We start from the raw sequence: 27,035 nt of genomic DNA, 5'->3' as shown, positions 1-27,035 counted from the left end.
TTGCACCACAGACAAAACATGTCATGCTTCCCGTCTCAGTCAATGCATTGCAGACCTAAAGTAATTAATTCATGTTATCAAGAATGACAGAGTAGTTCATTTCAGTTATATTGCAGTTATGCTCACCTTTCCATTGACCATTGTGAGAAGCATGGAGAACCCGATGGTGTAATCTCCCACATGAATCGGCCTCAATTTTTTTATTTGCTTCTTAAGGTGCACCTCTTCTGCCTTGGCTATTTCCTTTGTTTCTTTAACCCACTGAAGCCGAATGGGTCTACAGAACCTTGTGGATGATGGCCGAGAATTTGCCCAAATAATTTCTCCTGGGGAGAATTTGCAGAATGTATTAAGGATAGAGTGTGGATTTGCTTGGATACTTAAAAAGTAAAACGATTTTTTAATATTACCTGTTTCATCATCCAGCAATCTAAGGGGCACCTGGAACTCATAAACAAATATTCCTCCGACCTGGGCTCTTGCTGCCAAACTTGCTTATACTGTGAATGCCCAGAACTGCCGTCGAAACCATATTTACAAATCAGAGTGCACTTCAATTCACTTCTGGCATCAGGAACAGTTGCCACGCAAGCTAGGATCCGTGAGGCAGTGTGCGAGAGGAGACTTTGTCGATTGACTTCGCACGATATTTCTGTAATCTCTATGCCATCAGGGTACGCAGCATTTTTAGCAAGCCTCACTCTTTCATAGTTCGGGTATAATTTATGACCATGGCTTTCAGCTATTTTCCGAAGTCCCTTGTACTGGTTTTTTGTTAGTTGCATCGATATAATAACAGAAAGAGCCTCGTCTTCTGACATCATGGAGGAACCTGATATGGGTGTCTTCCATTTAGCTAGGACTCTCCTTGCTCTGGTAGGAGTGGTCGTTGTAATTTCCTTCACTAATTTGGAGGCCGCCTCATCTCCTTCCTCTATTAATGTCATCGATGCTGCGAATGATAAAGTTGCCGCCGAGTGAGAAGATCTAAGACTTTCAGTCTTCCTCCTCTTAGTTCTTTCGCTAACTTCGTCAAATTTTTTTTCCGGGCGTCCACCTGATTTTAATGGGATCAAAATGAGTAAAAAATCGCCCTTAAATCCATTGAGATAATTCAACAACTCAGGTCACTTATTAATCGAATATACTTACCCGAAGAATTAGAAGCTCTTGTCAATTCTAGAACGTTTTCTGGTACATATATAGGTACTTTCAGCCACTTAATATTTCTCCTCAAAAATCTTTCATTATTTCTACTACAGGATTCCCATTTCTTTTGGTAGCGAATCAAAAAATATCGTTTAAGAGAGTCACTAAGGCCCTTCGTAGCTTCAATATTACCTTGCGCGTGAAATGTTTTCGTCAGATATTTCATTAAAAATTCATATCTCTCAACAAAGGATTTACATCCTGATTTCACAACTTTCTTATGAAGCAATAGACGAGTTACCTCGGGACTAGACATTTTTATAATTGCTCCAAATTTGTTGTTCAATTCAACACTGGTTCTATTTCAGGCAAACGAGTTACCAATAACAAGTAACATACATGAAAATTAAAGAAAGGGTCAATTCTTGAGGCGTTCATGGTAAATAAAAAAGGGAAATTGCTTATAGCACGAGGCAAAATATAAAGAAATACAAATGAAAATCTCTTACCAATTTGGATGATAGATGCCTGGTGAATGAGTGACTGACACCGCCAATGCAGTTTAAGCAGAAAACCGATGAGATTCCCCAGAGCTCTCAATATCCGAAGCGCGTGTATCCGAGTGCATCCAAAATCACCACAGCACAACTAACCTCTTTCACTGTATATTCAAAACTAAATTCATGTATGCATTTCTTTCTGGAAACGGAATTTCCGAAAAAGGTAAAAGGAACCGCACACGTGCAACGTGGGGTCATAAAAAGACCCTTTTCGCGACTACCGTAGGGGGTGGACGGGCAAATACCAACCAGCTGCGGGCTGGACGGCTGGTTGTAAAATCTATTTTGTCTTTGAGGTTAGAAGCAGGCTAATAGAGGCGTTTTACCCATCCAAGGGGTAAAATGCACGTGCGGAATTGTCAGAGTTTCAAGACATCTAGTTTGCATTCGGGAATTTGGTAAATAGTCACTAGTCAGTAAAAATGGCTTGAGGAACGAATTCATTTACATAAAATGACAACAAACCAACTTGAAATGAAATAGTAATAACTAATTTGGATAAAATATATCCACAGCAAAGACTTCATAGCGCTTTATGATGTACGCTACGTCACGACATTCCATGCGCCCAGGGAGCAGCCGTGGACTGCGCGGCACGGTAAAAACATCGATTTTATTTTTTTTGTTGCGAACGGTCGCAGATTATTTCTGTAGACGGAGACTCTAGAAGGATTGATGCAATTACGATGTAAATATCTGAGAGCAACTCGGTGTCCTTCTTTTTATATAGTCACACACGGGCAAAAATGTTACTGAAATTAGCGTCCGCCATTTTGTACTGCATCGACGATAAATATTACAAGACAGTAAAGAAATCAGGTTACAACAAAAGGAAAATAAATGTAGTAATAATATACCATAGCTTTTATACAATAAATATGCTTAAAACTATTCACTATCCCAACATCCGTCGAGTACGGCAATTCCCGTGGCCAGCAGCCAGCTCCGGGCGGTGCCGCACGTTCGAAAAATCGATTTTAATTTCGGCGTCGCAGGTGGTCGCAGCTGTACTTCCGATTATCATAATCTATATACTTTGTTGTATATGTGGTGTAAATATCTCGAGGTAACTCGGTGATCCTTTTTTTAAAATCCTACATAAACACAAAAATTCGACGAAAAACAGGGTCCGCCATTTTGTATCGTATTGGTCACAAATACAACAACTAAGTCGTGAAAGTTGATGGCAATCAATGATAACAAACTGTTTAACAATTTTATAAATTTTTGTTGCTATTGAATTACTACTAAAGGTGTGACATTAGTTTAAAAATGCTGAATTTCGAAAAAAATTCAAAACGGGCAATTTGCGCCAAATTTGTTCAACTTTGAGGCTATGTATTTAATATAAAAAATTAACCTACGAAAAAAATTTTACGTCAAAAAATGCACTAATGTGTTGGCAACAAGTGTGCAAAGTTTCAACTTCCATACTCAAAAAAACCATTTTCGAGGTTTTGTCCAGCTTTTTTCGATTTCAGCCCACTGTGCGACGTTTCGATGTCCATCAGGGGCATCAGTTGCCCTGAAGATGATGCCCCTGATGGAAATCGAAACGTCGGCGGAGAAGGATTTTATTACCCCGTGGAAAGCCCGAGAACTTTTCATCCGCCCTGGTAGCACATTTAATATAGCGTACGACGATTATTCGGAAGGTTCTGGTCAGGCCGCAATCATGCCAAATAATGTATGGCTTTTACCATCTGCCTATATCTATTTTCTGTCTTGGGTTCCAATCCCTTTCTTTTCATTCTTTAAATATAAAATAATGTAAAATTTAACATATTTTTAATTTTATAAATGAAACCAAGTATAATTTGTGAGTTTTCTAAACAGTTATTTTCTTATCTTCGAGTTTCCCGATTAAGTTCCAAGCCCTGAGATTACGCAAATATTCCTGTCGAAAAATTAAATCCTTTTTTTGGTTGTAAAAAAATTAAATGCTTTTATTGACCAAACCTCAAGATAAACTATAAAAAAATCCTATAATTTATTTTTTAAGAAGCACGTTTGTTAAATATTAGCCATGTCCCTATTTAAATAAACGAGCGTGATAATATATTTCGATGAGACCTTTACGGCGTCTCTAGCCAAACGACGCGTCTCCATGGTAACGAGGGAGCGTTACTCCGTTTTTTCACCGTTAACGGGCGTGTAAGATAAGAAGGTGTAGATGGAACCCAGAGCAGACAGCCATTGGAAGCTACCCTGTTATCGCGAAAATTACTTTCTCTGTCTTCCTCGTTTACCTCGATTTTTCCAGTGCATTCTCCAAATCATTATTTCCCGCCACCAAGTCAATATTTTTTTAAACCTATGGTCACCTATGCAAGTGGGGAAAACCTCTGAAAAAGGTTTCGGTGTGCATTTTATATTTTTATGATAAAGCTTTGTGATAAAATTTAAAGATACTTAAAAAAATTCGTGAGTTGGTGATGTCTTTTGAGCTCTGGATATTTACTCATTCCGAGCGAAACACTAATTGATCGAAATAAGTGATCAAAAGAGAATATAATATACTATAACCTACAGCGATAATAAAATTAGTTAACTAACCAATCCTGATCGGGATTTAGCTAAGAATTTCAAAAACTTGGGAGAGATTTGGTAGAATTACCTACCTGTGAATTGAGCGAAAAGTTCTGTAATTTCCTTTACTTTTTTCAAGGAGGATGTCGTAAAATTTTGCGTCGTGTTTCTAAAACATTGATGGCCGATCAAATTTACTCGTTGTTATTGTTTTTTGCCCCTTCTCAAAGATTTTAAGATCTCATAAAAATATTCATTTCCCAAGATGATAGCATGCATTTTCCGTACGTGAATAATTTTGCTTGAAAGCTGAAGCTCCTTTTCACTAGCCTAAATTGTTTTTCCCTATTGGAATGTTCACGAGATAAGTTTCTGGAATTTGATTTCCTACGCCAATAAATATTATTATTTGCACTAACTCGCTTAGTGACATATCCTGATCGGGATGAAGCCAAGGGAAGCGAACAATTCGAAATATTTGGTCGGATTACCAACCTGTGAATTGAGGAAAAAGTTTTCTCCCAGTCTTTTCCTCTGCTTTTCCCAGGGTCAAGGGAATGACTTCAGCGAAGGAGAAAGTTCGAGATAACACCGTGATCGCAAGAGGAAAAAGGTGAACGAGAGGGCGTGAAATAAGGAACGGAATCCGTTAGATTGCCTCGAAGAAACGAAAGGAAAAGTGTTATCTCGAATTGTTTGAATTATGCAAAGAGACCTCGAACTTCCATTTCTTCCGGAACACGCATAATATGTTCACTCTCTCGTACCCGCGAGACCTTCCTTTCTACGAGTCTACCATTTTTCATTCGTTGAGAGAGGAATGTGGGCATTTGGGGGCTATTTTTCAAATCCTCTTTCCAGTACAGGGAGTTGGGGGTACAGGGGTTAGTGCCTTGTAAAAATATGCAGAGAAGATGCTGAGAGAAGAGGGTTCCACGTGAATATGTAAACGGCTGTCTCGTAACCGTATTCAAATTTTGGAACATTCCATTGTTTAAACTATTTTCATAGTGTATTAAATTACAGTCAAAGTTCTAGAAAAAATAATATCGAACTTGGCTGTTCCGGCTGGGAGTCATTAAGAAACAGCTGTTTTAATATATTTTATGTTTTTTAACATTCAATTGTTTAAATAGCTTGAAGGTAAAAAGTAACTGTTTTGCAAAATTAACTGCAAATACGGCTTCAGCGGATTAAAAAATTCATAAAAAAAAGTTTCAGACAGACGTAAAGTAAAAACTGGTTAAAACAATATCAAAAACGTGTTCAAAAAATGGAAGACGTTCTGAAATTCGCAATTTTTAGCTAATTTAGGGGCATAGGGGCACTTGGAAGTTTTAGCATTAATATTTATCGCATTCTCCATTAGTTTATTTAATCACTTCTGTATACGGAACTACTTTATACAAACTGTCGCGTTTACGAATAGTAAGTTACTAATTGTCGTGGTTACGAGATATAGAGGTGAATATGATATAATTTTTTTATTCTCTGAGAGTCGCTCCATTATTAAAAGACCATTGAAAAAAAAACAAAGAACTTGTTTCGAGAAGCAGAGAAAAATATGAAAACAAACATATATATCTAAATAAAACTGTCATGAAACAAAAAGGAGTAGTCACACATAGATGGTATATTATAACACAATTTAAAATATTTGCAGTGATCAGGCTGTATTTTTCATTGGAATACTTTTTCTGTTATTATACATTGAGTAGAGTCATGATAAAATATAATAATAATCACCCTTCAAGATATATCACAAAAAGGGTGGCGGCAAGTTCTACATAACATTAACGAAAAATTAAAATTGAGAACTAGCAATAAACGAATGACAACTTAGACTAGTGAAAAGAATGTCTTCTTTATTTTTTAGGCCAAATTATTCACTCACGGAAAAAGTATGCTATCATCCTGGGAAGCTAATATTTAAATATGAATTGGCATCTTAGGGTCAATATGGATTCGAATGGATTAATCCTCCTATTTTTGAGAAGGGGAAACGAATAATAATCATGAATTTATTTGATCGGCCATCAACATTTTCCAAACGGAACAAAAAGTTTTACAATATCCTCTTTTACGGGCAAATTTGAAAATTACCTTCATGGCCAATTTTATTCGACAATGCTCGTAAAATGGTTGTCATTAGACACAGAGTTGTATATATTTTGATAGAGGGCAATAAATTTTAGATTTATTCTGATAGCTTGGGAAGAAATGATATAATTTTGCAGTAACACATGTTCCAAAATCAATGACATGATGCCATTTCATAATTTTACCTTCCCTTTTTCAAATTCACCCCCTTTTGGGATACATGAGCTACCAATACCCAATGTGACGTGATTGCACCGTTTCCCAGAAAGCGAAAGAAGGTTAAAAAAACTATCGACCGGATAAAATCCCATGAGGGAATACATGAGGGCAAAAAATAGGGTTCAGTCAGGCGTTAAATTAATGGGTAAACATTTTCTCCCTTCGAGTTTGGGTCGGACTCCGCACTCAGCCTCAACGGAGCCATTGGCACCGAACAGAATAGCACCGTTCACGAAGGTTGTGTCACCGAAAGGTTGGAGAAAGCGCCTAAAGGAAATAAAGAGAGTTAATGCAGCCATGGGATAGAGAAAATGGAGGTTCCCTATACTATTCGGTTTCATAATAGCATGGTACGCATCAGGGGCGGATCCAGGATTTTTTATGGGGGGTCTGATAGGTCTTCTAAAAATTAAGATTTTAAAAATTGAGATTTTAAAAATGCAACAATTGCTGTAGAAAATATTCTCTTTATTTAGATATGAAAGTTATTAATATAAAATTAAATGATTGAGGCTCCTTAGCAGCCAAAATAAAACGAACGCAATGATAACCGTATTAAAAATCTCGTCCATTTTTTAAGCGTATCGAGGGGCCAGTGCCCCCCCCCCTTAATCCGCTTGTTGTGCGCTTCCATAACGTTACAATAACCAGTATTCTAAATAAATTCAACCGTTTCAGGCGTGATATATTGGAAGTTCAACTTATTAAAATAAAATTTCATTGTGTTTTTTCACAGTTGGTCAATCTTCGGTTTCTCACCGCTTCTGTACGCTTTTGTTGACAATAATGTCGCTGACATTGCCATTGAAACTGTTCCCAAACACCAGACAATATCTCTCAGATACCTAAATATAAGGTTGATATATCCAAAAAAAAAACCTTGTTATCACAGGATGGATATTTTGAAAAGGTTACATAGATATTGTTACCATCCACGACGATTTGTTGAAATAACGTTACATAGATAGCCAAGTTTTAATATTCGTGATATTAAGCAATTGTATTTATAAACAGTATCCATTGGTAGCATATGTTCTGAATAGAATTGAAGTGCGTATATGTTTTGTGTGTATGTCTGGAGATTACAAAAAACTATTGTAAGCGCTCCTATTATCTACTCATTAGATGTTGTGGAGATATCTAAGTAACTTGTAATATGGACCTTCGTGTCCATTGTTGGATATCCGTCCAACGTTGTTTAGCGGGTCTTTTAGATATTTGACAGATATCTATACAACGTTAATTGGGTTAACATGGATATTGCACTGATTTTAACGTTTACCCGGGAGTGCTCGATGAGTTTTCGGCGATATAATGGGCGCCAGTGTGGGTAAATTAAAGGCTTCCGCCCACACTTGAAAGGGGTGGGGTCAGGAATAATATTTCTTTAGAGATTCTCTCGACGGACAACTCATACACCTGTTCATCACTGAGACTCAGAAGAGGTTGGGAAACAGGATAGGGTGATGAAAGGAGAACGAAAGATAAAGTGAAGGGATCGAACGAAACAATACTCGGGCTATCGCCGACTACGTAAACTGTCCACCACGAAATCCAAACCGGCCTCGCCGGACGCTAGGAGGATCTGCCGAACTCCGACCAAAATCGCGGTACCCGACCAACTGACTGCACCTACACTCTCGCCGACTGTATCCTCTAACCTATCTACCGATTCGATCGATAGATTTTTCTTCCTCATAGGAAAATCTACTAGAATTGGTAGAATATTAATAGCGTATGCTTGGTTTCGCTGATGGCAGGACCTGCCCGCCTTGTGACGGTGCAGGATTCCTCATCCTTTCCCTTCCTTCCCCGTCCTTTCCCTGGAGGCGTCGTCGGGCTCTCATCGCGGCGGCGCCTCCTTTCCTTGCTCCTTCCCGTCCTTCCCCTTCTGGTGGTAGAGGAGAAAAGCTAACGCTTACAGTCCCTGCCCCAGGAGTGTACCCCGTGAGCCCGTCCTAAGGGTTTCGTTCCACCTGTATCCTCTAACCGTATCTAACGATCTGATCGTTGGATCATTCTTCCTCATAGAATGATCCTCCAAGATCGTTAAGGCCTGGTTACACGGTACATGATAATGTACAAGAAAATGTGAGAATGTCTGAATCTCAGAATGAACGCGAAAATGCACCGTGTAACCACGCAAAATGTAAGAATGTATGAATTTCTGAACGCCTGCTCTAATTTCATTCAGACAATCATACAATTTGAACACAGAGTCACCTGGTGGCAGACTACGAAAACGACACATTCATTTCATCTGGCTTGTATAGGCGAATTCTTTGTTTACGTACGGCCCCGATAGTTATTTACAAGGTCACAAAAAAGCATGTGATAGGCAAAGAAATAAGTTTCAAGTACTATTTACGCTGTATTTACTCGAGTTCCTGTTTTTGAATCGAGACCGACTGCAAAATGAGTCGAAATTTTAGGTGTTGCGTTGACATGCAGCGAACGCTATGGGCATCGCAGTAATAAATATTGAATTTACCTTGCCAAAAGCCTCATATTTCTCGTATATTCCTGTAGCGTGCGCCGATTCACAGGAGAAGGATGGAGAGAAATCACGACACACTCGCTTTCAAGTCTAAAATTCAACTGCCTTTATTATGTCCTGTTTATTATATCACAAGGCTTAAGGGCACGAGAAATTTTGAAAATGTGCTTTTATTATGGAACACTACTATCCAACAAAATTTTAACGATATCGGCGAAAGACACTTCGTGAATATTCCTTGTTAGGGGCTCCTTGTGACGAGAGGCCGGCCGCCCATTACATTCCTTATTTTACACCGTGGTTTAATCGTAATTAGTATTTATTCTCGTTAACAGCCACTTTCCTTATAATTTGATCCTACAATGGGTAGAATGATAGGTACATTCATAGAGTTGTTTACAAAGTGAAATAAGTAACTTGATAAAATCCTGCGGTAACCCTGATTTAAGAGTGTACTTACGTTGAGGATATCCCGTTGACAATATAGATAATGTATTTGACTCCATTCTGTGGATCATCAACCACTTATTCCTCTTATTTTTCCCTTCGAACACAAGCAAAAAACTTCTCCGGCGAGTAAATAGAGGTACTAGACGTCGGGGCACGTTATATGGTTTTATGGGATACACGATTTATATGGTTTTCACACGTTTTTCTATTGAAGGTCCATGCTGCAATATACTTACTGCATTAAGCAAATGATGTAGGTGTGTAACGTAGATCACAATCTGCAATCAACTTATTTTAATTTAATCTTTCCAAAGCCCCCAAACAATCGCCTTTATTTATTTCAACAACGCCTTGGCAACCCAATATATTCACAATCCGAAGTTTGACGTTAAAGCAGCAATTATATTCGCCAAATTTGCGTTTGAGTCCCTACATAGACAGTTTTTCTATCCACTTCCTCAGTCTGTCATCAGTGGATTCCAGGCCGTGATGTAACGCGCGCTAGCTCCGTCACGTGTTTTCAAACAGTCGATGAAGATTATTTTTAAAGACTCATATCTCAGCTATAAAACATTATTCATCCGCGAAATTTTCGGCAAGTACATTTGAGGTAAGGATCTTATTATTCTTGTACTTTTAAAAAAGTTTGCACGTTCCCCATTGGTTTATATTTGAAGTTGAAATAATTTGTTGCGCATTTAAAAATGTACGAAAAAATGTCCGAAATAATGTACCGTGTAACCACCTACTCGTGGATCTTGTCCATGAGAATGTACAAGAATCTGTTCAGAAAACCATTCAGAAAAATGTACAGATTCTTGTACATTCTAATGTACCGTGTAACCAGGCCTTTAGAATATTAATGGCTTTGCCTGGTTTCGCTTATGGTAGGGCCCTGTTCGCTTCTATGGCGTTGAGGTGTTTTCCCCGTCCCGTTCCTTCCGCTCCTATCCTTATCCCAGAGGCGTCGTCGGGCTCCTATCGCGGCGGCGCCTCTTTCCTTTTCCCTTCCTCTCCAGAGTCTCCCTGGGTGATCGGGCGTGTAAGCCACTGGCTTGGTTCCCGGCCCCGGTGCGTTGTATCTTCGAAGGGTTCGCCCTAAACTCTCATACTCTTTGCTGCTTGGGTTTCGATGGATTTTTCCCTTTAATAGGAAAATCCTCCAAAATCGTTGGCACATTAATGACTGATGCCTAGTTTTGCTAGTGAGTGGGCCGTTTCCGCTTCTATAGCGGTAAGGTGTTTTACCCCGTACCATCCCTTCCAACCCTCTACCTACTCCAGAGGCGTCGTCGAGCTCCTTATCGCGGCGGCGTCTCTTTCCTTGCCCCTTCCCTTCCAACCCCCTCCCCGGGTGATCGGGCGAATCAGCACGATTGCTGGGTCCCGGCCCCGGTGCGTTGTATCCTCTAACGGCTCCCCTGAGCCCTCATTCTCTCATTCTCTGCTGCTTGGGTTGTCAAAAAAAGGGAACCCGAAGAAAATACAGAGACCATCAGATCAACGCCGCGAAAATCTTCGAACATACGAATTTGCTTCAGGTTTAGATCGATGCGTAGTCTTGGCCATAAAAATTCCTAGAAGCTTCACTTTACACGCCTGATAAATTCATTCTCGTTCGATAATTTTGCTTCTACTTTCGGTGGCCGGAAAAAAATAAGACAGCTGAAGTAATAATCTGCTGGTAGAAGAAGGAGGAAGAGAAGGGTGGTAGGCTGAACTTTCAGACCAGGAGTTCACGCTTCGGCCACACCCTGCCACGGGACCATTAAAATAAGCCGTGAATTTTGGCACTTTTGGAAGTTGGAAAGGAGCGGGAGATTGGGAAAATTGGAAGGAAATATCGGGAAATAGGAAAACTTTCGGCTTGCGGTGAGTTTCTCCAAGAACATGCAAGAGAGGGAGAGGGGATTTTGAGGAGGAGTTTGAATGGAAACGTGGGAGAGAATTTATAAATGCGTCAGCGTCAAAGCCACGGGAACGAATATTGCAAAAGAGGATCCTCAAGCTTGCTTTTAAATGTGTTGTCACCCACCGTGCCTTTAAATGGGTTCACAGAAGTCGCCACTCGCGTCGCTGACGGACAAAGTGATCCGAATTTCACGGAAAAATAAGGAATAATTAAGGGTATTAACCGAAATATAACTGATAACTTCAGGCTTGACTATGTTAAACCTCTCATAAAAGAATTAAACTTTGTAAGGTTCACTTGTGTATTAAAATAGACACGACCCTGGTTTCGTAACGTAGTTACATCTTCAGGTCTATGGTCTCACCTTTCAGGTCTCACTTGAAGATGTAACTACATACGTTACGAAACCTGGGCCGTGCCTATTTAAATACACATGCGAACCTTACAAAGTTTCATTCTTTTATTTCCGGTATTAACCGAAATTTGTATTCCTTATGATAGATCTTTCGGATTCCTAACTTTTCAATGCTACTACCCGCCATCAAAAACATTGTGCTACAAAATATTGGAGTAAAGTGGATTGCATTGCACTCATCACCGCGCCGCGGACATTTTTGAAAACCGATTAAAATGCGACCGAGGTGGCAACATAAATCAGCCTTCTGTGGAATGTGGGTCTCCTCTATGCCGTCTCCTTGGCCACGGGACACTCGCACCAGTTTATGTTTTCGGTTTACATAAAAATAACACGATATATAAATTTTGCAATTCATAAACTCACAACTACAGCTAAGGGGCCGCATAGAGGAGGCTCGATTTCATCGCATAGAAGGCTAATTCTGTAGCCACTTCGGTCGCAATTTAATCGGTTTTCAAAAATGTCCGTGGCACGGTAATGTGTGCAATGCGATCCACTTTTTTCCAGTATTTCGCATTATGTTTGTAATTGCTAGGAATAGCATTGAACAGTAATGAATTTGATGGTTCACATCATCATGGATGTCAATTTCGGCTGACACACTGAATAATGCCTTATTTCCCCGTGAAACTCCACCTCAGACAAAGCGACTGGCGAGAGATTTTCCCACAATTCAACCAGGGGGTGTATTTCCTAATCCTGTGCCACCTCATGTGTAGAGGATTTGCAGACGTTTACGTAATCTTCACGAGGAAGTTTTACCTAGTACCCTTCGATCAATAGCTAATGGCGCAACACATTACTACGTTTGTAATAATAATTTCAAAAGTCTGGAGCAAATTCTTAATTGCAAAAATTTTATCTTTGAAGATAATAAGTAATTAAATTTTAAAGAAAATATTGCTAATTATTTTTTAAGGCCAATTGCACGTTAAAATTTAAGAAACGATAAGTTCTTTTTTCTAAAGGCACGAAGTTACAGTTCACAACATTCATTTTGTTTTTGTTTTACTTGCGATTGTACCCTGATATCCAACACTTCAGCTAAATTAGTGATAAATGAATACTCGAGGTCACTTGCTTCTCTGTAAAACATTTTACATAAGCGAACACGAACGGTGGGTAATCCCATAATGACCACTGAAAAAAATCACTATTAATCTACTACGCAGCATTTTCAAAGTGCTCCTGATGCCTTCAAAATATAAGTTCAAAGCTCTCTTCCTGCATTAAAATATTGTATTTTCGCATTTTTGGATCAGCATGGCGCTATTCTGTCATTATTTTAGATTGAAATTTCCCTCGATGGTATAAATTAAAATTCGTTCTAGTCGATCCGTACCAGTCGACGGGGGCTTTAAAAAAATGGTCCTTTGTTCTTTCTTCACCACCTATGCCCTGCGCATGATTGCGGAGAACTCCTTTAAATTAATTTCTTTCGTGTGTAAACGGAAAGCATTAATTAAAAGCACTTCCAGCGATTCCGGGAATTTCATTTTGCTCGCAGCGGTAGTTCCCATAGAGTAGAGTATTGATTGCTTCATTGTAATGGAGTTTTTGCTATTGTTCCTCACCTAAGAAAAAAAATTCCGTGGTATCGTTGAAATTCCCAACTCACCCAGCTGAACAGTTAAATCTATCTCAACTCCTATTCGCCATTACAAGTCATTCCTGGGTTATTATATACCAATACTTATCGGCTTATCTCTTTTTAGGTTATTGGTTTTGTTTTCTGATTTCCTGGTAGTATTTCCTTAAAATTACAGGAATTTTTCGCTGCCGATCATTATTTCATTTTACTCTTCAGATCTTTTTTATCTATTTTTATAATCTTCATCTTATAATTTAATAATCTTCCATGGTTTATATGTAGCCGCTCAACAACCAAACACGTTGACAACTTACAATTTCAAATTTTTAGCTTTGCAGATAAATTGCTAATTACTTTTAAAATGTCAATTCCACATAAATATTAAAGAGACAATAATTTCTCTTTTTTTAAGGCTTGAAGTTACAGTTTTTTCTTCTACCAGCCATACAATTTGGCTTTTCACTTACTACACATCATCTTCTCTTGATATTTATGTTTTTACAAAATTATAGACAGCTGAAGTTCATTTGTTTCCTTCGAAAACATTTTGTACATGAGGAAACGAACAGTGGAAAATTAGAGGAAATTTCGTGCCTTAACTGTGGAATTAGATTGAGTGTAAAAAAAAACTTGTTTTTCTTTAGGAAAAAATAATTATTTTTCACGCAAAAGATAGATTATTTTTAATTGAATTTTTTATTCTTTAATTGTTACACAGCGTCACTTAACCTTTCCGACCAATGCGGTTCCTTACATGTGTTTTTCAGACCAATTGCTCAATAGGATATTTTTTAATTTGTTCTGACTCAGAAAAAAAACGCAACAAAGGCAATAAAACATTTTATTGATTTTCCAATGAAGGGTGGTTTAATATTTTCAAAATATGAGACATTTGCCATTTTCTGTTCTTCTGGGACGTAACTTTACGTGTCATAAGATTTCACTTTAGCAAGAGGGAGCTTGTATGCAATTTCCTCTAAAACTCGCGTTGGAATATCTTTTGCGGTCAGTACTTTACAGGAGCATGCATAAATACCCCCTCTGGCTAACACCACTTTTGAGAAGCCATTAATGGAACCAGCGGATGGACTTAACAGAATTGCGCATTTTTTTTATTTGGGTCCATGGATAAGAAACCAGTAGAAATTACTGGAGAAAAGTCAATAAAATTCAGTCTCTGGCGTGGCATCGTGCAACCTATTCATCATATAAATGACAAGCCTGATTATTTTGTTCCTCCCGCAAAACATAACTTAAACGACCCGGGCTTCAATTTAAGTCTTCATCTTTAAGTACTCATCATTTACATGAAGTTGGCAGTTTTAAATTTATAAATCATTGATCGGTTGATTTTCGGCTTAAAGCTAAATCAGGTTTATTTACTCTATTTCATCTTAAGCATGGACTGCACACCGTGCAGTGAATAGTTAATTGGAAACTTAAAATTTTACGTTTCCTTTTATCAATTCCCTAACAAGACGTAGTCATTACAATATAGTGGGAGTCGATAACATGCCATTCTTATTTTCCATCTTCCGACATACAGTGGTAAATATTTCTTCTCTTTCCAAACAGCGGCAAAATTTTTGCTATTCGATTCTTTGCAATGATATTCGACTTCACATTCCCCAAAGAACTTTTCTCATCAGCACTAGTTTCTTCTCGGTTGCTTGCGAAAACATCAGTCGCCTATTTGGGCTCACCTGTTCACCTAGTAAGAGCGCAGCAAATTGGGTGCGAAAGAACGTGACCGTAATCCCATATTTCCAAAGTCATCCTTCTTTTTCTAAAGTCTTTTTCTAATCTCCCTCGTGTTTCCGTTAGCGCTACTAAAAAGGGAAATAAAAAAGTTTCGGTAAAGGTGGAGCTTGCTCATCAGCTGCTCTTAATGGCTTCCTCTCCTAAAATGTTTTTGCCACCTCTCCTCTTTAACTTTCGCCCAGTTTTCCTGGTTCTCTTCCTTTCGGCAACCTTCCTAAGCTCTTGCCTTTCAATCACCCCATCTATTTGCTAAACGCCCCGGTTCAAGAGAGAGAAGGCTCACTCCTCATAAAGCGTAACAACCCACACAGGGTTGGTAGTTATGAGAAAGGAAAATTCCTAAAGGGAAATAAAGTAACACACAATAAGAAAAAGTGAAAAATGCGTGCCTTAACTGAGGAATTAGATGCAGCATCATCATCACTGGTCAACAATCCTAAGATCGTTTAAACACAGCTCTCCGTTTACATGTAGGTCTCGGTGGCCAGAAGTACAGCCAGGTCTTCACATTGCCTGCGACCGATCAGATTAAAAATGGGTCCATCATTTGGAATAACTCTGTATTTCCATATTTATTATTCACTCTATTAACTATAGACCAGCTGATTTCGTGGAATTTTGTCTTAAAATTGGAGCTCCCATGTCATCCTCATCCACTTCCCTCTCGTTTTCGATAGTATTTGTTCTTAGGATGCTTCCATTTTACAAATTATCCATATATTTCTTCCCTTTGTTTTAGCTTTCAATCATTAGTTCTCCGTTTTTGTCCCTAAAAGTATTACATCCTATTTCCTTAAAGTAGTCCCTCACTCTTCTATAGGAGGCCTCTTATTTTTCATGCACAAGATTGTTTTGTACGTCTTCACAAATATTTTTCATCGATGCTTCTCTAGCCTTCCTCGCTTTACGACATATTTCGTTCCTTATTCTCTTGTAACAATTCTGCCCTTCCTCTGTTTTCGCAGCCTTGTATTTTCTTCTTTCTTCAATTAGATCCAATACTTCCTGCGTGATCCATGGTTTTTTACAACGACTTTACTTTTACGAAGAACTTCCTCAGCTGCTTTCTGCAGCGTAGTAATTGTTTTTATCTCTTCTGACTCGAAAGAATCGCAGCAAGGCAATAAAAAAATCCCAGAAGGGCAATTTGAAATTTACAAATTTTGATAATTATGTCATTTTTTTTTATCTTATCGAACTTTTAACTTGACGTCCAAAGAAATTTTGTCCTTAGAAATTTTTCGTCAGTCCAATATTTAGCCACGTACAAGCCTTAAGGCTCTTAGACCGACTACTTTCTCGGTCTGACGGGTTGCGTACTTATCGCACCTTGCTGGAACCCTTCCGGCTATCAGATCGACTCAAGCAAAGTGTCAAAATTCTTGTATTAGAACGTTGCTCTATATGAAAAGCCTCCCATGCACTTTTTTGACCTTCGGTTATTCTGGAAGCCTCTAACTCACCCTCTTTCAATGCTTCATCCAGATAAGCAGGCTTTACATGGCATGTCCAACTACTGAAAAATTATATGCATAAACGTAATTAATATAGGGCCTTTCCGTTAAAATTCTTGCAGGACCTTATTCAAGTTTAAAGTCAGCATAGCGGCTATTTCTAAAGAAATTGTGTTTTAGTTCTCTACACGTAATTACAAATTTAGCTCAATTTAATTTTATATGTCAATATTTCGTAAAATTACAGCTACATGAAAAAACACCAAAAAAGGGCATTACTACAGGCGAGGGTAAAAATCAATTTCAAATCAATTCAAATGTTTTTAATTTGGACAAAAAAATGTTTTAATGTCCATAAATTCTTTATTTTAAGTTTTTCGTATCAATTTCAGGGAATAATAATAAATAAGTGTAAAGTTGAATAGTAAGTCTAAGGCATATTTAAAGAGATTACGTTACGACTAATATGATTAAACAATACATGCCATACCCATAAAATGTATTTCATTCATTGCTGAAATAATTCCACTGTGTTCACCCAAGTACCTTACGTTATGCAAATTATTAAGAGAAATTTGAAAAATAGGAAAAGAAGCAAATTGAAATTCTCTGCATCCGATTAATATTTTTTTTTAATCTCTATTTACTCATCCTACTTAGTGAACACAAATAATACTTATTCGCAAGTACTTTTATGCTGTGGCATATACAGGAATATGGGAATGGAGGGCACCCCCCCGAGGCAACGGGGGTTAGTCACCGGTCAGTATTCATCGAATAGTCTCACTGCCATGATTTTAATAGGCTTTAACTTTAAGTAGATGCATTTATTATATGTCACAACTAGAAAATAGTTTTAAGTGTTTTTTTATATCTCTGAAGCATTGGGTTAGTAGTTACGCCCCCCATAGTTACGCCACTGATTGCATGCAATCATCTATATCTCTCACCACCTCCATCAAAATTTTAAGCGACTAGCACTCTCCATAAATTTCCTCAAACTCATGTTTGCTGAGGCATGTCATTTGCTGATGTTTGGCGAAGCATAGACTTTCTCTTTAAATATTTGCTTTAGTATCAGCGTTTAACTTTGGCCCAAACCTCCTTGAGCTAGCTTTTCATATTTAGTCAAGCATTAAATCATTTTTCTCCGGCTCATGCCTCCGAAAATGCTGTATACCTTGCCATTCTGTTCTGCCTTATAGGGCTCCTACCATCTCTAATCTCTCATAATGGAAAAGGAGCAATTTAATCCCTACAAAAACATTCGGGACGAGAAATGTGTGCAGAGGATTACCATCCGAGCGAGTGCAAGTGGGTATTACTAGGGGAAGGCCTGAATTTTGATGGAAAGGAGGATCTATCAAATCATTTCTTTGGCTACATAAGCGTTTTCAACTTTTCCTCTTTTGCGAAGTAGAAACCTAGTAAAACGGAGGAGTTTCAAATGGAATTCTTCATAAACACTATTTTTCCGAACAAAACGTAGGATTTTTTGCAAAGTATTTATTTTATAATTTATTTAAAAACAATACAGAGTTATGGTATATGATGGACCCATTTTCAAAACTTCGCATTACTTCAAGTACAAATCCAAAGTACACAAGCTTTACACCAATTAAAATATTGTTAAATTTTTTTCATTGTGTGTGATATCGATTTACTTTTAAAAAATTTAATAATTTATGATAATAAATTACTTTTTGACAATCATGCAATAATTATAAATGCGATAAATGTAATAAATATTCAATGAGGCCACAGTTGGCTACACGACAAACATCGACGCGGTGGCCATACTTTTCCCACACACGCGAAATCGCATCTACTGTTATTGAGTGCATGGCAGCAGTAATTCGATTCCTCAGATCCTTCAGAGTGTGTGATATGCCATTGAATGAATGATGATGTTGGTGAAGGTGGAACGTAAACAGCATCCTTCACATAAGCCCATAAGAAACATCGCAGGGAGTGAGATCAGGAGGTCGTGGTGGCAAGAAGTACATCCAGGTCCTCACGTCGCCTGCAAGCGATCAGATTGAAAATGGGTCCATCATTTGGAATAACTCTATTTTCATATTTATGATTCACTATATATCAATTATAGACTAGCTGATTTCGTGGAATTTTTATGGAAGTGATCAAACGACGCTTGGTATAATTTCAAACTCGATTATTTTAGTCCCTACTTTTTTCTACGATTTTACTTTATTATTAAGAGGCTTCAGTGTAGTTTCATACACTATCTAGTGTCCTTTTCACATCATTATTTTCAGAAGACTCTTGGTAAGAACGTAAATAACGAAGATACCAGTTGGGATAAAGTAAACCAGGTTGAAAAATTACCGTTTTCTCCATGATCTCTGAATGTAGCATGTAAATGTTTACTTCTAGGGTCAATATTGAAATTTTTCGTATGATTTATCTAATATAGAACAGAAGATAATATTATTAGAAGTTAATATTTACTGGTTGATAAATCCATTGAGAAATCCAATCGGGAAATTCAATGAGCAAATGATTGATTTTTAGCGTTCAAAATGAGTGCTGAATCATAGTACCACTAGATATTAATGGTGGTGCCATTGAATGAATGAGGTTTCATTTTTAGTAACTTTCCATTTAGTTTAGTAATTTTTCCATTGAATCAATGTGATACAAGTGGTTATAGAGTTCGTCTTGCGATAGGATTATCTTGGGACCGTGAAAGGGGATTAATATGCATGAGAGAAAGCGGTGTAAATCTACAGCCCAGTGGTAGGTACACAGTGGCGCCGACTCCATGGGGCCTGAGGGGGCCCGAGCCCCCTCAAAGATTTGTTTGGGGGGGCGGAGCCCCCTCAATAATTCCAGAAAATAATTAATTTATGTTATGCTTTGTGAAATCACAAAAATATATTGGTATTTTTTATTTCCCATGTTTGAAGATAGTTACCTTTTAAAATAATTCAATAATGTGTTAAAACAAATAATTATAAAGTAGTAAGCAGGTTAATTGAAAACAAGTGGTGTGAATCATGGTAGTGTTACGGCGTTGAGACAAACTTTGAATTTAACCTCTTCCCAGAGCAAGACCCCCGACATGGGCCCCTCCAATATTTTTTATAAGTCGACTCCCCTGTAGGTACAAGAATCTCAAATTTATTCTCCGGCGGTGGAATACATATTTCCCACTTTAAAAAATACATAAAACACTAATATTTTTTTAGTGACAAGAAATAATGAATATAACTTATTCTATCCTGTCTTAATGGGTAGTTGGCAAAATTCACCTAGATATAGCAGGATAGATGTACCCAGAATATTACATTACCCAGGTGACCCAGCCTGTGATAGTGGTGTTGTGTGGGTTGCCTATGTCAAATATTTTTGCTTCAGAGCGTATTGACAATGAGTAAAGACCGACAAAAAGTGGTATAGTAGTCGTGGAAATTGGAAAAAATTATAGTGACAGTAGCCCAAAGTTCCAAAAAAAATAATTTCATGATACAGGAATTCAAAAGAAAAAGCTATTCATTCATCAACTGTGACATGCGATGTCGATCAAATGTGCGAACGGTTTTCGATATTATTTCCAACAGGGATACTTTCTCTGATCAACAGGACATCCAGTCGATTTGTAGACGTGCGATGACACTAGATCACGGTGAGGTACTGAGAATCGGAAATATCTGCCTGCCGAGACTTGTGTTTTTCTGGCGACGCCGCGGCGTATTCAAAAGACCGCGCCTGACTTATTATATAGATTCAATTTCTTTGTTGTGAAAACAAGGTAAAATTTTAGTACTCAATGATGCAAATGTGATTCTATCACGGAATACTAAATATTGTATAATTTTATTTTCTTATTACTATTTTATTCGCTGGAAACATTTTTGGGGCTTTAGGTAAGGATATTTTTCGAAAAATTCATGTACCGATCTCTTTACTGCTGTACGCACGTGAAGGTGACTTCTTCGACTTACTCCTTTTATACCAATGTTGCATCAAAGTCCTTTGTGTAGCACCTTCAGAACCACGCCCTCCCTCGCTTTGCGTCGATTTTTTCGGAATTTTCAGAAATAACTCTTCTGTCAAACGCACTGTCAGGGCTTGTGGTGTTAAGAGCTTGTTAAAGTCGTAGTTTTCCTCCGCACGACGAAGCCATGTCGGCACAGTCTGCCTTCCGCTGGATTGATACATGGACATACCCAGCAGGAGGGGGCAGCTGCCCCCCCTAAAAATCGTACATGTCATTATGGAAAATAATATTTTTTCAAGCAAATAATTTTGAAAACTAACAAAGAGCTGTTACAGTTTCCTTAAAATGTTGATTTCATTCATCTTTTCCATGCTTAAATCTTACCTACAACTTGAACAACCATTGCTTGGCCCCCCCGAGTTTGATCCTTGGTACGCCCTTGGACTGATATTTCTCTCCCAAAAAAGTGGCTTCCAGAGATTCAAGTTAGAAGGTACATCTTCCATCACGGAAATTTAATTTTCCAGGAAAAACTGATGCAATGCTCTCTGTACTGCAATGCGCTCGTGATAGTCTTTTATACCTGAGTTGGATCGAAGTCCTTTGTGTAGCATCCTCATCGCCAAGGCCTCCCGACAATACAGTAGTTCCCCGATTAACGTCGCGTTCGACTAACAATGAATTCGGACTATGATGCAGGCTGATTTTGCGTGTACATTTTAGAATTTCAAAATTCGCCGTTTTTGTTTTCTCTCGCAAAATATGGTATCAATTGTGTAATTATACTCCTTAAACGCAAACAAAACACTAATTTAGATTCACAACATTTACATGCGCTGGCATTCATTAAATTGATTCTTCATTCGGGAGTGATGCAGATTTAACATACGATGGAATTCGCTTTACCATCGATTCAATGGAACAGATTAATAATGTAGAGGTCTACTGTAAACAGGGATGCCGACTTACAAAAAATATTTGGGGGCCCAAACCGGGGATCTTGCACCGGGAAATTTTATAAGTAGTGAGTTTTAAGTTTTTTAAGCATTTAAGAAGAGTCGTATGATCAACATTAAAACCCTGATAACTCGAATCTCGATATCTGGACACTCCGGAGAAAATCGAAAAGCCTGACAGATTTTTTCCTCACATCCATAACGAAATTTTGAGGGGGCTCGGGCCCCTTCAGGCCCCATGGAGTCGGCGCCACTGACTGTAAATAGCGGTAGAAGTAGCATCTTGCTGTTGAATAGTGGCTGCACGGAAAACGAGCTCTTTAATCTAGTACTAAGAGCTGTTATTGTAATGTACATTATTATTATTAATGAAGTCCAATCAAACCAAATCATGCATGAACTAATGTGGTACTTAATATGTACTAATTTTGAAATGTTTTTCTTTCTCCTCTCTCCGCCTCATAGCGCCACCAGCAGCACTCGAACCACAACGCGGGCCACCCTCCTTTGCCAGACTTCGAGCACCAGCTGGAGAAACTGAAGGAAAGTCACCAGTCATCCAGTGAGCAGCAGCTATCCGCGCAGCAAGCAGCAGCATCCATTCCCAACGAAGAGGAGCCACCAGCCGTCCCCATCTCGAGGAGAGTTGGTGAGGGGAACATTTTTGATCCCACTGGTTTGACGATTGGTGGGAATATATTCAATGAAAGAGTGTACCTGAAAAACATGCATTATCTTCAGGATTTTTCTATATTTAGAACTTTTTCTAGATGTTCTCTCCATGGTTTTTGGGTTAGCTGTGCCGAAGTTGTTTTCCATTTGACGTTTTGTGACCTATGCTGGCTACATCTATGCTACCATGGACGTTATAGAGTAAGTTATTTTCAACAACAACTTACTCAAAATATTTTGCTCAGTTGCACCATTTCCGAGCTATTCGCTATTGAAGTTAGCCAAAACGTTCAAAGGGGGTGGAGTAAGTAAGAGTGAATGGGTATTACCTGTTCGAGGAAGTGGGGGCAGGATAAAGAGGGGTGCAGAGGGCTGCAGGAAGAGGGGTGGGTAAAGGGCCTTCAGCCTTTCCTGAGACCATGTCCGGGGGGCGTGTTTTTTTACAACGCAATAAAGCTACGTCACCGTAAGGAGGAGGTTTGGGATGCTTAAGTTGGGTGTCAGGAAGATCGGCAAAAAGGTGGCATGAGAGAGTAAACACAGGTTTTGAAAAGATAGATATCTCAGAATGGAGGAACAGGGAGGAAAGCGAGAAGAAAGTTCATGGTTTGAGTTGGAAGTGCCTCTTCATTACGAGTAGCCTTAAAAATAATTTGGTGATAAATAGAGCGCTGCGCGGGCGAATAAGACTGTCCTTAAGAGAGGCGGTGTTATCGAACCGAAAGTGATTTCGAAGCACCAGCCAGACAAAGCGAAAATATTGAATTTTACTCTAAAACTAATGCCGTATTTTTGATTTCGAACGATGATCGATCACCGACCGGCTACCATTGCATTTTACGTAGATTCTCAGTAGTGCTAGCGGCAAGAAGCGAGACTGCCGATCCGAAGATTTTTGGTCCGAATGGCGCACGATGTTCGAATTGGTTCGAGCGCAAAATTCAATAGTTTTGCTCTATTTGGCTGGTGCTTCGAAACTACTTCCGGTACGGTATGAGTCTTCACCAGATGGAAATTTCCTGAGGAAACTCCGAAACTCATAGGGAGGGTTACTGCAACGCGCCATTAGGAGACAACCCGCCAGACCGAAAAAATTGTCAGTCAAGGAACCTAGAGGCCCGTACAAGGCTAAATATTAGCATGACGAAAAACTTCTGTGGAGGCAAGGCTCTCGGGATGTCAAATTTTTATGTCAAATAAGAACAACATTATGAAAAATTTCTCATTTTTTTCAGACTTTAAAAACGCCCTTCATGGATAACTCAACAAAATTTTTTATCGGGCTTGCTTTGTTTCAGCCGAGTCAAAGGAGATGAAAGCAGTTTTTATGCTAGACAATGGTCTAAAGCAGGGGTTCCCAAACTGGGGGGCGCGCCCCCCTGGGGGGGCGTGACACCCAAATGAAATAAATTTAAAAAATACAAAAATAATTACCTCAGATCTTTGAAATAAAGTCTTCCTAAGTTTTCATAATTGTTTTTGTAAAGTTTCAATAAAGTTGTAAACTTTATCAAGGAAGGTTACAGTACTGATTAAAGTACTTAAAAGTTTACCCCAGTGTTTCAGAGAAAGCTGTTCGGATGTACATGCCTTTTTCAACAACACACATGTGCGAAAAAGCGTTTTCAACTCTTGTGGCGATCAAAACCAAGTACCGCAACTAACTTGATGTCGAAAGTGACCTACGCTGTGCTTTGTCTGAAACTCAACCCAGGATCTGTTAACTTATCAACATGCAAGCGCACCAGTCTCACTAAATTACATTTTATGTTTTGTTTTTGTAAGTAGGTAGGCCTATTGTTTCACCTTCCTTAAACTGAAAATGTATCTGTGTTACAATGCTAAATTTTGTATCAGTAATTATATTCGTTTTTCATGTAATACTTGTTTTAATTTTCATCATGCGTACAATTATTGAATCTTTCCATTCTGCGTTACTGCATTTAACAGTGAACAAAAAATCTACCTACTCAGCGTATCAAGTAGGCACATACTTGTACGAGTACAAGTACTTGTACAAGTAGGAGTTGGTATGTACGGCACTGTGGAAATAGGGTATTGCAAAATGGAAAGCTGATCTGTTAGGCGGGGGGGGGGGGGGGGGGCGTGGTACAAAAAAGTTTGGAAACCCCTGGTCTAAAGGAATCGAATTGGTCTGTGAGGTGAAGAATGTTTGGTAGCAAATATTTTTTTATTAAAAAATAATTTTTCTTTGTGTTCGTATTTATTTTTTTCCCCTGAGGACTCCCTATCTAATTTCACAGTTAACATAAGCAATGTTCTCAAATTCTTATTGTGTGTTACTTTATTTCCCTTCAGAAATTTCCCTTTCCCATAACTACCCACCCCTGTGTGGCTAGTTACGCTTTATGAGGAGAGAGCCTTCTCGCTTTTGGATCCAAGCATTTAGCGAATAGGAGATTGAAAGGCTTAGAGGTTGCAGAAAGGTAGGGAACCAGGAAAACTAGACTAAAGTTGAAGAGGAGTGGTGGCAAAAAAATTTTAGGAGGGGAAGCTATTAAGAGCCGCTGATGGCCAAGCGCCACCTTTGCAAAAATTTTTCATGTCCCTGTAGAGCGGTGGAGGAAATCAAACATTGTCCGCAAGCATATCCCCTGCTCCTAGCCACTCTATATCTCAAATAAATATAACATGAAAATAACCCAGGTTGGGCACACCCAGTACAAACCAATCAATTGACACCATTCGTGTTACAATATTGTCCGGACAATTTCAGAAACTGGCCAAAAAATGAATGAAAATTGAGTTAAAATTAAACAGAAATTGAATTATTGGCCGAGATAAAGCTTTTTGACTGATACTCTGACATACGATTTTTTGGATAAAGCTGAATACAATTATATTGATCAGGTTTTACATATACGATTTTGTGGACTAGGTGTTAAAGATACACCTGGATTGAATAATTTTTGGGAATACTACTTTGCGGCTAAGAGCCGTCAATATGTGGTACTACTCCATTTCTAGGGAAACAATTCTCATTGCATACCTGCCAGGATAACATGAGATCATGTAGACTTCCCTTTCTCTTTTTCTTCGCCCGCAGAGCATTTCATGTCCAGCCTCAGCATGGAAGACGCGGATCCTCTGGGGCCAATCAGGAGGCGGCCTGAAGAGGGCGGTAGGGAGATAGGGGCAGCCAGCCCCGGTAAAGTCACCCCACTGCTACCTGACCTGCTTGAGTCAGAGGCGGATCTATTTGAGGACCTGATGGTGCAACACAGATCACATGATGTGGGTACTGACCATCTGATGCAGCTGAGGCCAGAGTCACAGTCACTGTCGGTGGTTGCCGTCACAACACGGGCACCACCAATGCAGGTGGAAAAGGCACAGGTCCTGCAGATGGGCACTGGGGACCGTCATGCTGTGGCTGGCATGCAGGGAGATGGAGTCAATGAAGGCAATGAAGGCAACAATGAGGATGATGAAGGTGACCTTGAGGAAATACAAGAGGAAGATACAGATGAGCATCGGGAAGAAGGTGAGGGAACAACAATGAAGAAGAGATCATCCCTTTGGGTTCATGCATTCAGGCCCAATAATGTGGGGGTATTGATTTACATCCCCATTGTAACCTGATTTCTGATTCTATTGCATTTTCTTTTGTGTCGATTAACACTTTTAATGCGGATGACTTCTTAAGCAGTCGTGCTGCCTCCCAGTCCATGGCGAATGACTGCATATACCGTCATGGGGCCTATGACAGTTCTTTTGATTCCCACACCCTGTCACCTCTGGGTAGGGTTCTTTTTCGGGCCTGTCATCATCAATTGAACCCCTAGCGTCGCTAAGGAAGCAGTAGCTCTTGGATAATGTATGTATATATAATATAAGCTATGGCGAATACCTGCTTAAGAAGTTAAGAAATTTTTTATGAAATATGTTTTTTTCGCAGAAATATACTTATATGACATAATCGTGCGGTAATCAGTCTTTTAACCATGAAATTAGCAAAATAATAGATTCGCCATTGAATATGAACTCAAAATTTGCACTTGCACTGAAAGTATCATCAGGGAAATAGACTCACCTTAAAGAAAAGAAAATGATTCAAGAATGGAGAGGTGCAAAAATTCATTCTTCCTGAGAAAAGTAAAAGACCACCATAGAGGAATATACATCCTGCCGAACAAAGAGGTGGCTCGCTGGGTATCACATAGATGTGGACGAGGACATAGTTTTCCTGGTAGTTTAATCTCCAAGTTGAATATTGTTTATATATTTATAACCCTAAGAATGTACATGTGCATGATGAACCTTGGGAAAAGCATACATACATTCAACCCTATATTTTACCTGATCTTATCCACATCTACTTACTATTCTGAAAGCCTCCTCTTCAGCCTCTCAACTGCCATTCTGATGGAGGTGTTTGAACACCAGATCTGGAAGAGATCTAGGAGATCACAAAAAATTTAGATGCATGAATTGTAAGTCATTTCATTGCCTGATTTTGTATGAGCATTAATTACAGTCTTTTTCTTGTGTAAGGTGTTGCACATTTTTCTAATAAGTTCTTTAATATATGCATTTGTTCTACCACTTTCTGCCAAGGAAATTCGATGTGCTGTGAATTATGTTGGTGCTGTCTATTCAAGGTGCTCTATGAGAGCTCAGGTTTTCCATCTCTTACTTCATGTGCTATCTATCACACCACTTGTCCTTGGCTCTCATATTCCAGTCATTTTTTTATAAGTTAAAGAGTTAAAATTTTCTTAAAAGATTTCTTAAATTATCTAAGACGGGGGAAAAACGAATTCCCATGCCTTTTTTTCAGAAAAA

At 38.8% G+C, this 27,035-nt stretch overlaps 1 protein-coding gene across 1 annotated transcript in view; it reads left to right on the top strand.

The window, feature by feature from the left end:
- Nucleotides 1-27,035, top strand: part of LOC124168253 — a 296,476-nt gene that overhangs the window by 260,343 nt on the left and 9,098 nt on the right. The window contains exons 3-4 of the mRNA XM_046546390.1: nt 22,023-22,206; nt 25,297-25,734. Coding sequence (XP_046402346.1) covers nt 22,023-22,206; nt 25,297-25,734 — 622 coding nt within the window. The remainder of the gene's footprint in view (nt 1-22,022; nt 22,207-25,296; nt 25,735-27,035) is intronic.

Source organism: Ischnura elegans, chromosome 11 (genome assembly GCF_921293095.1).
Source record: "Ischnura elegans chromosome 11, ioIscEleg1.1, whole genome shotgun sequence".
NCBI lineage: Eukaryota > Metazoa > Arthropoda > Insecta > Odonata > Coenagrionidae > Ischnura > Ischnura elegans.
This window is presented reverse-complemented; position numbering and strand designations above follow the sequence as displayed.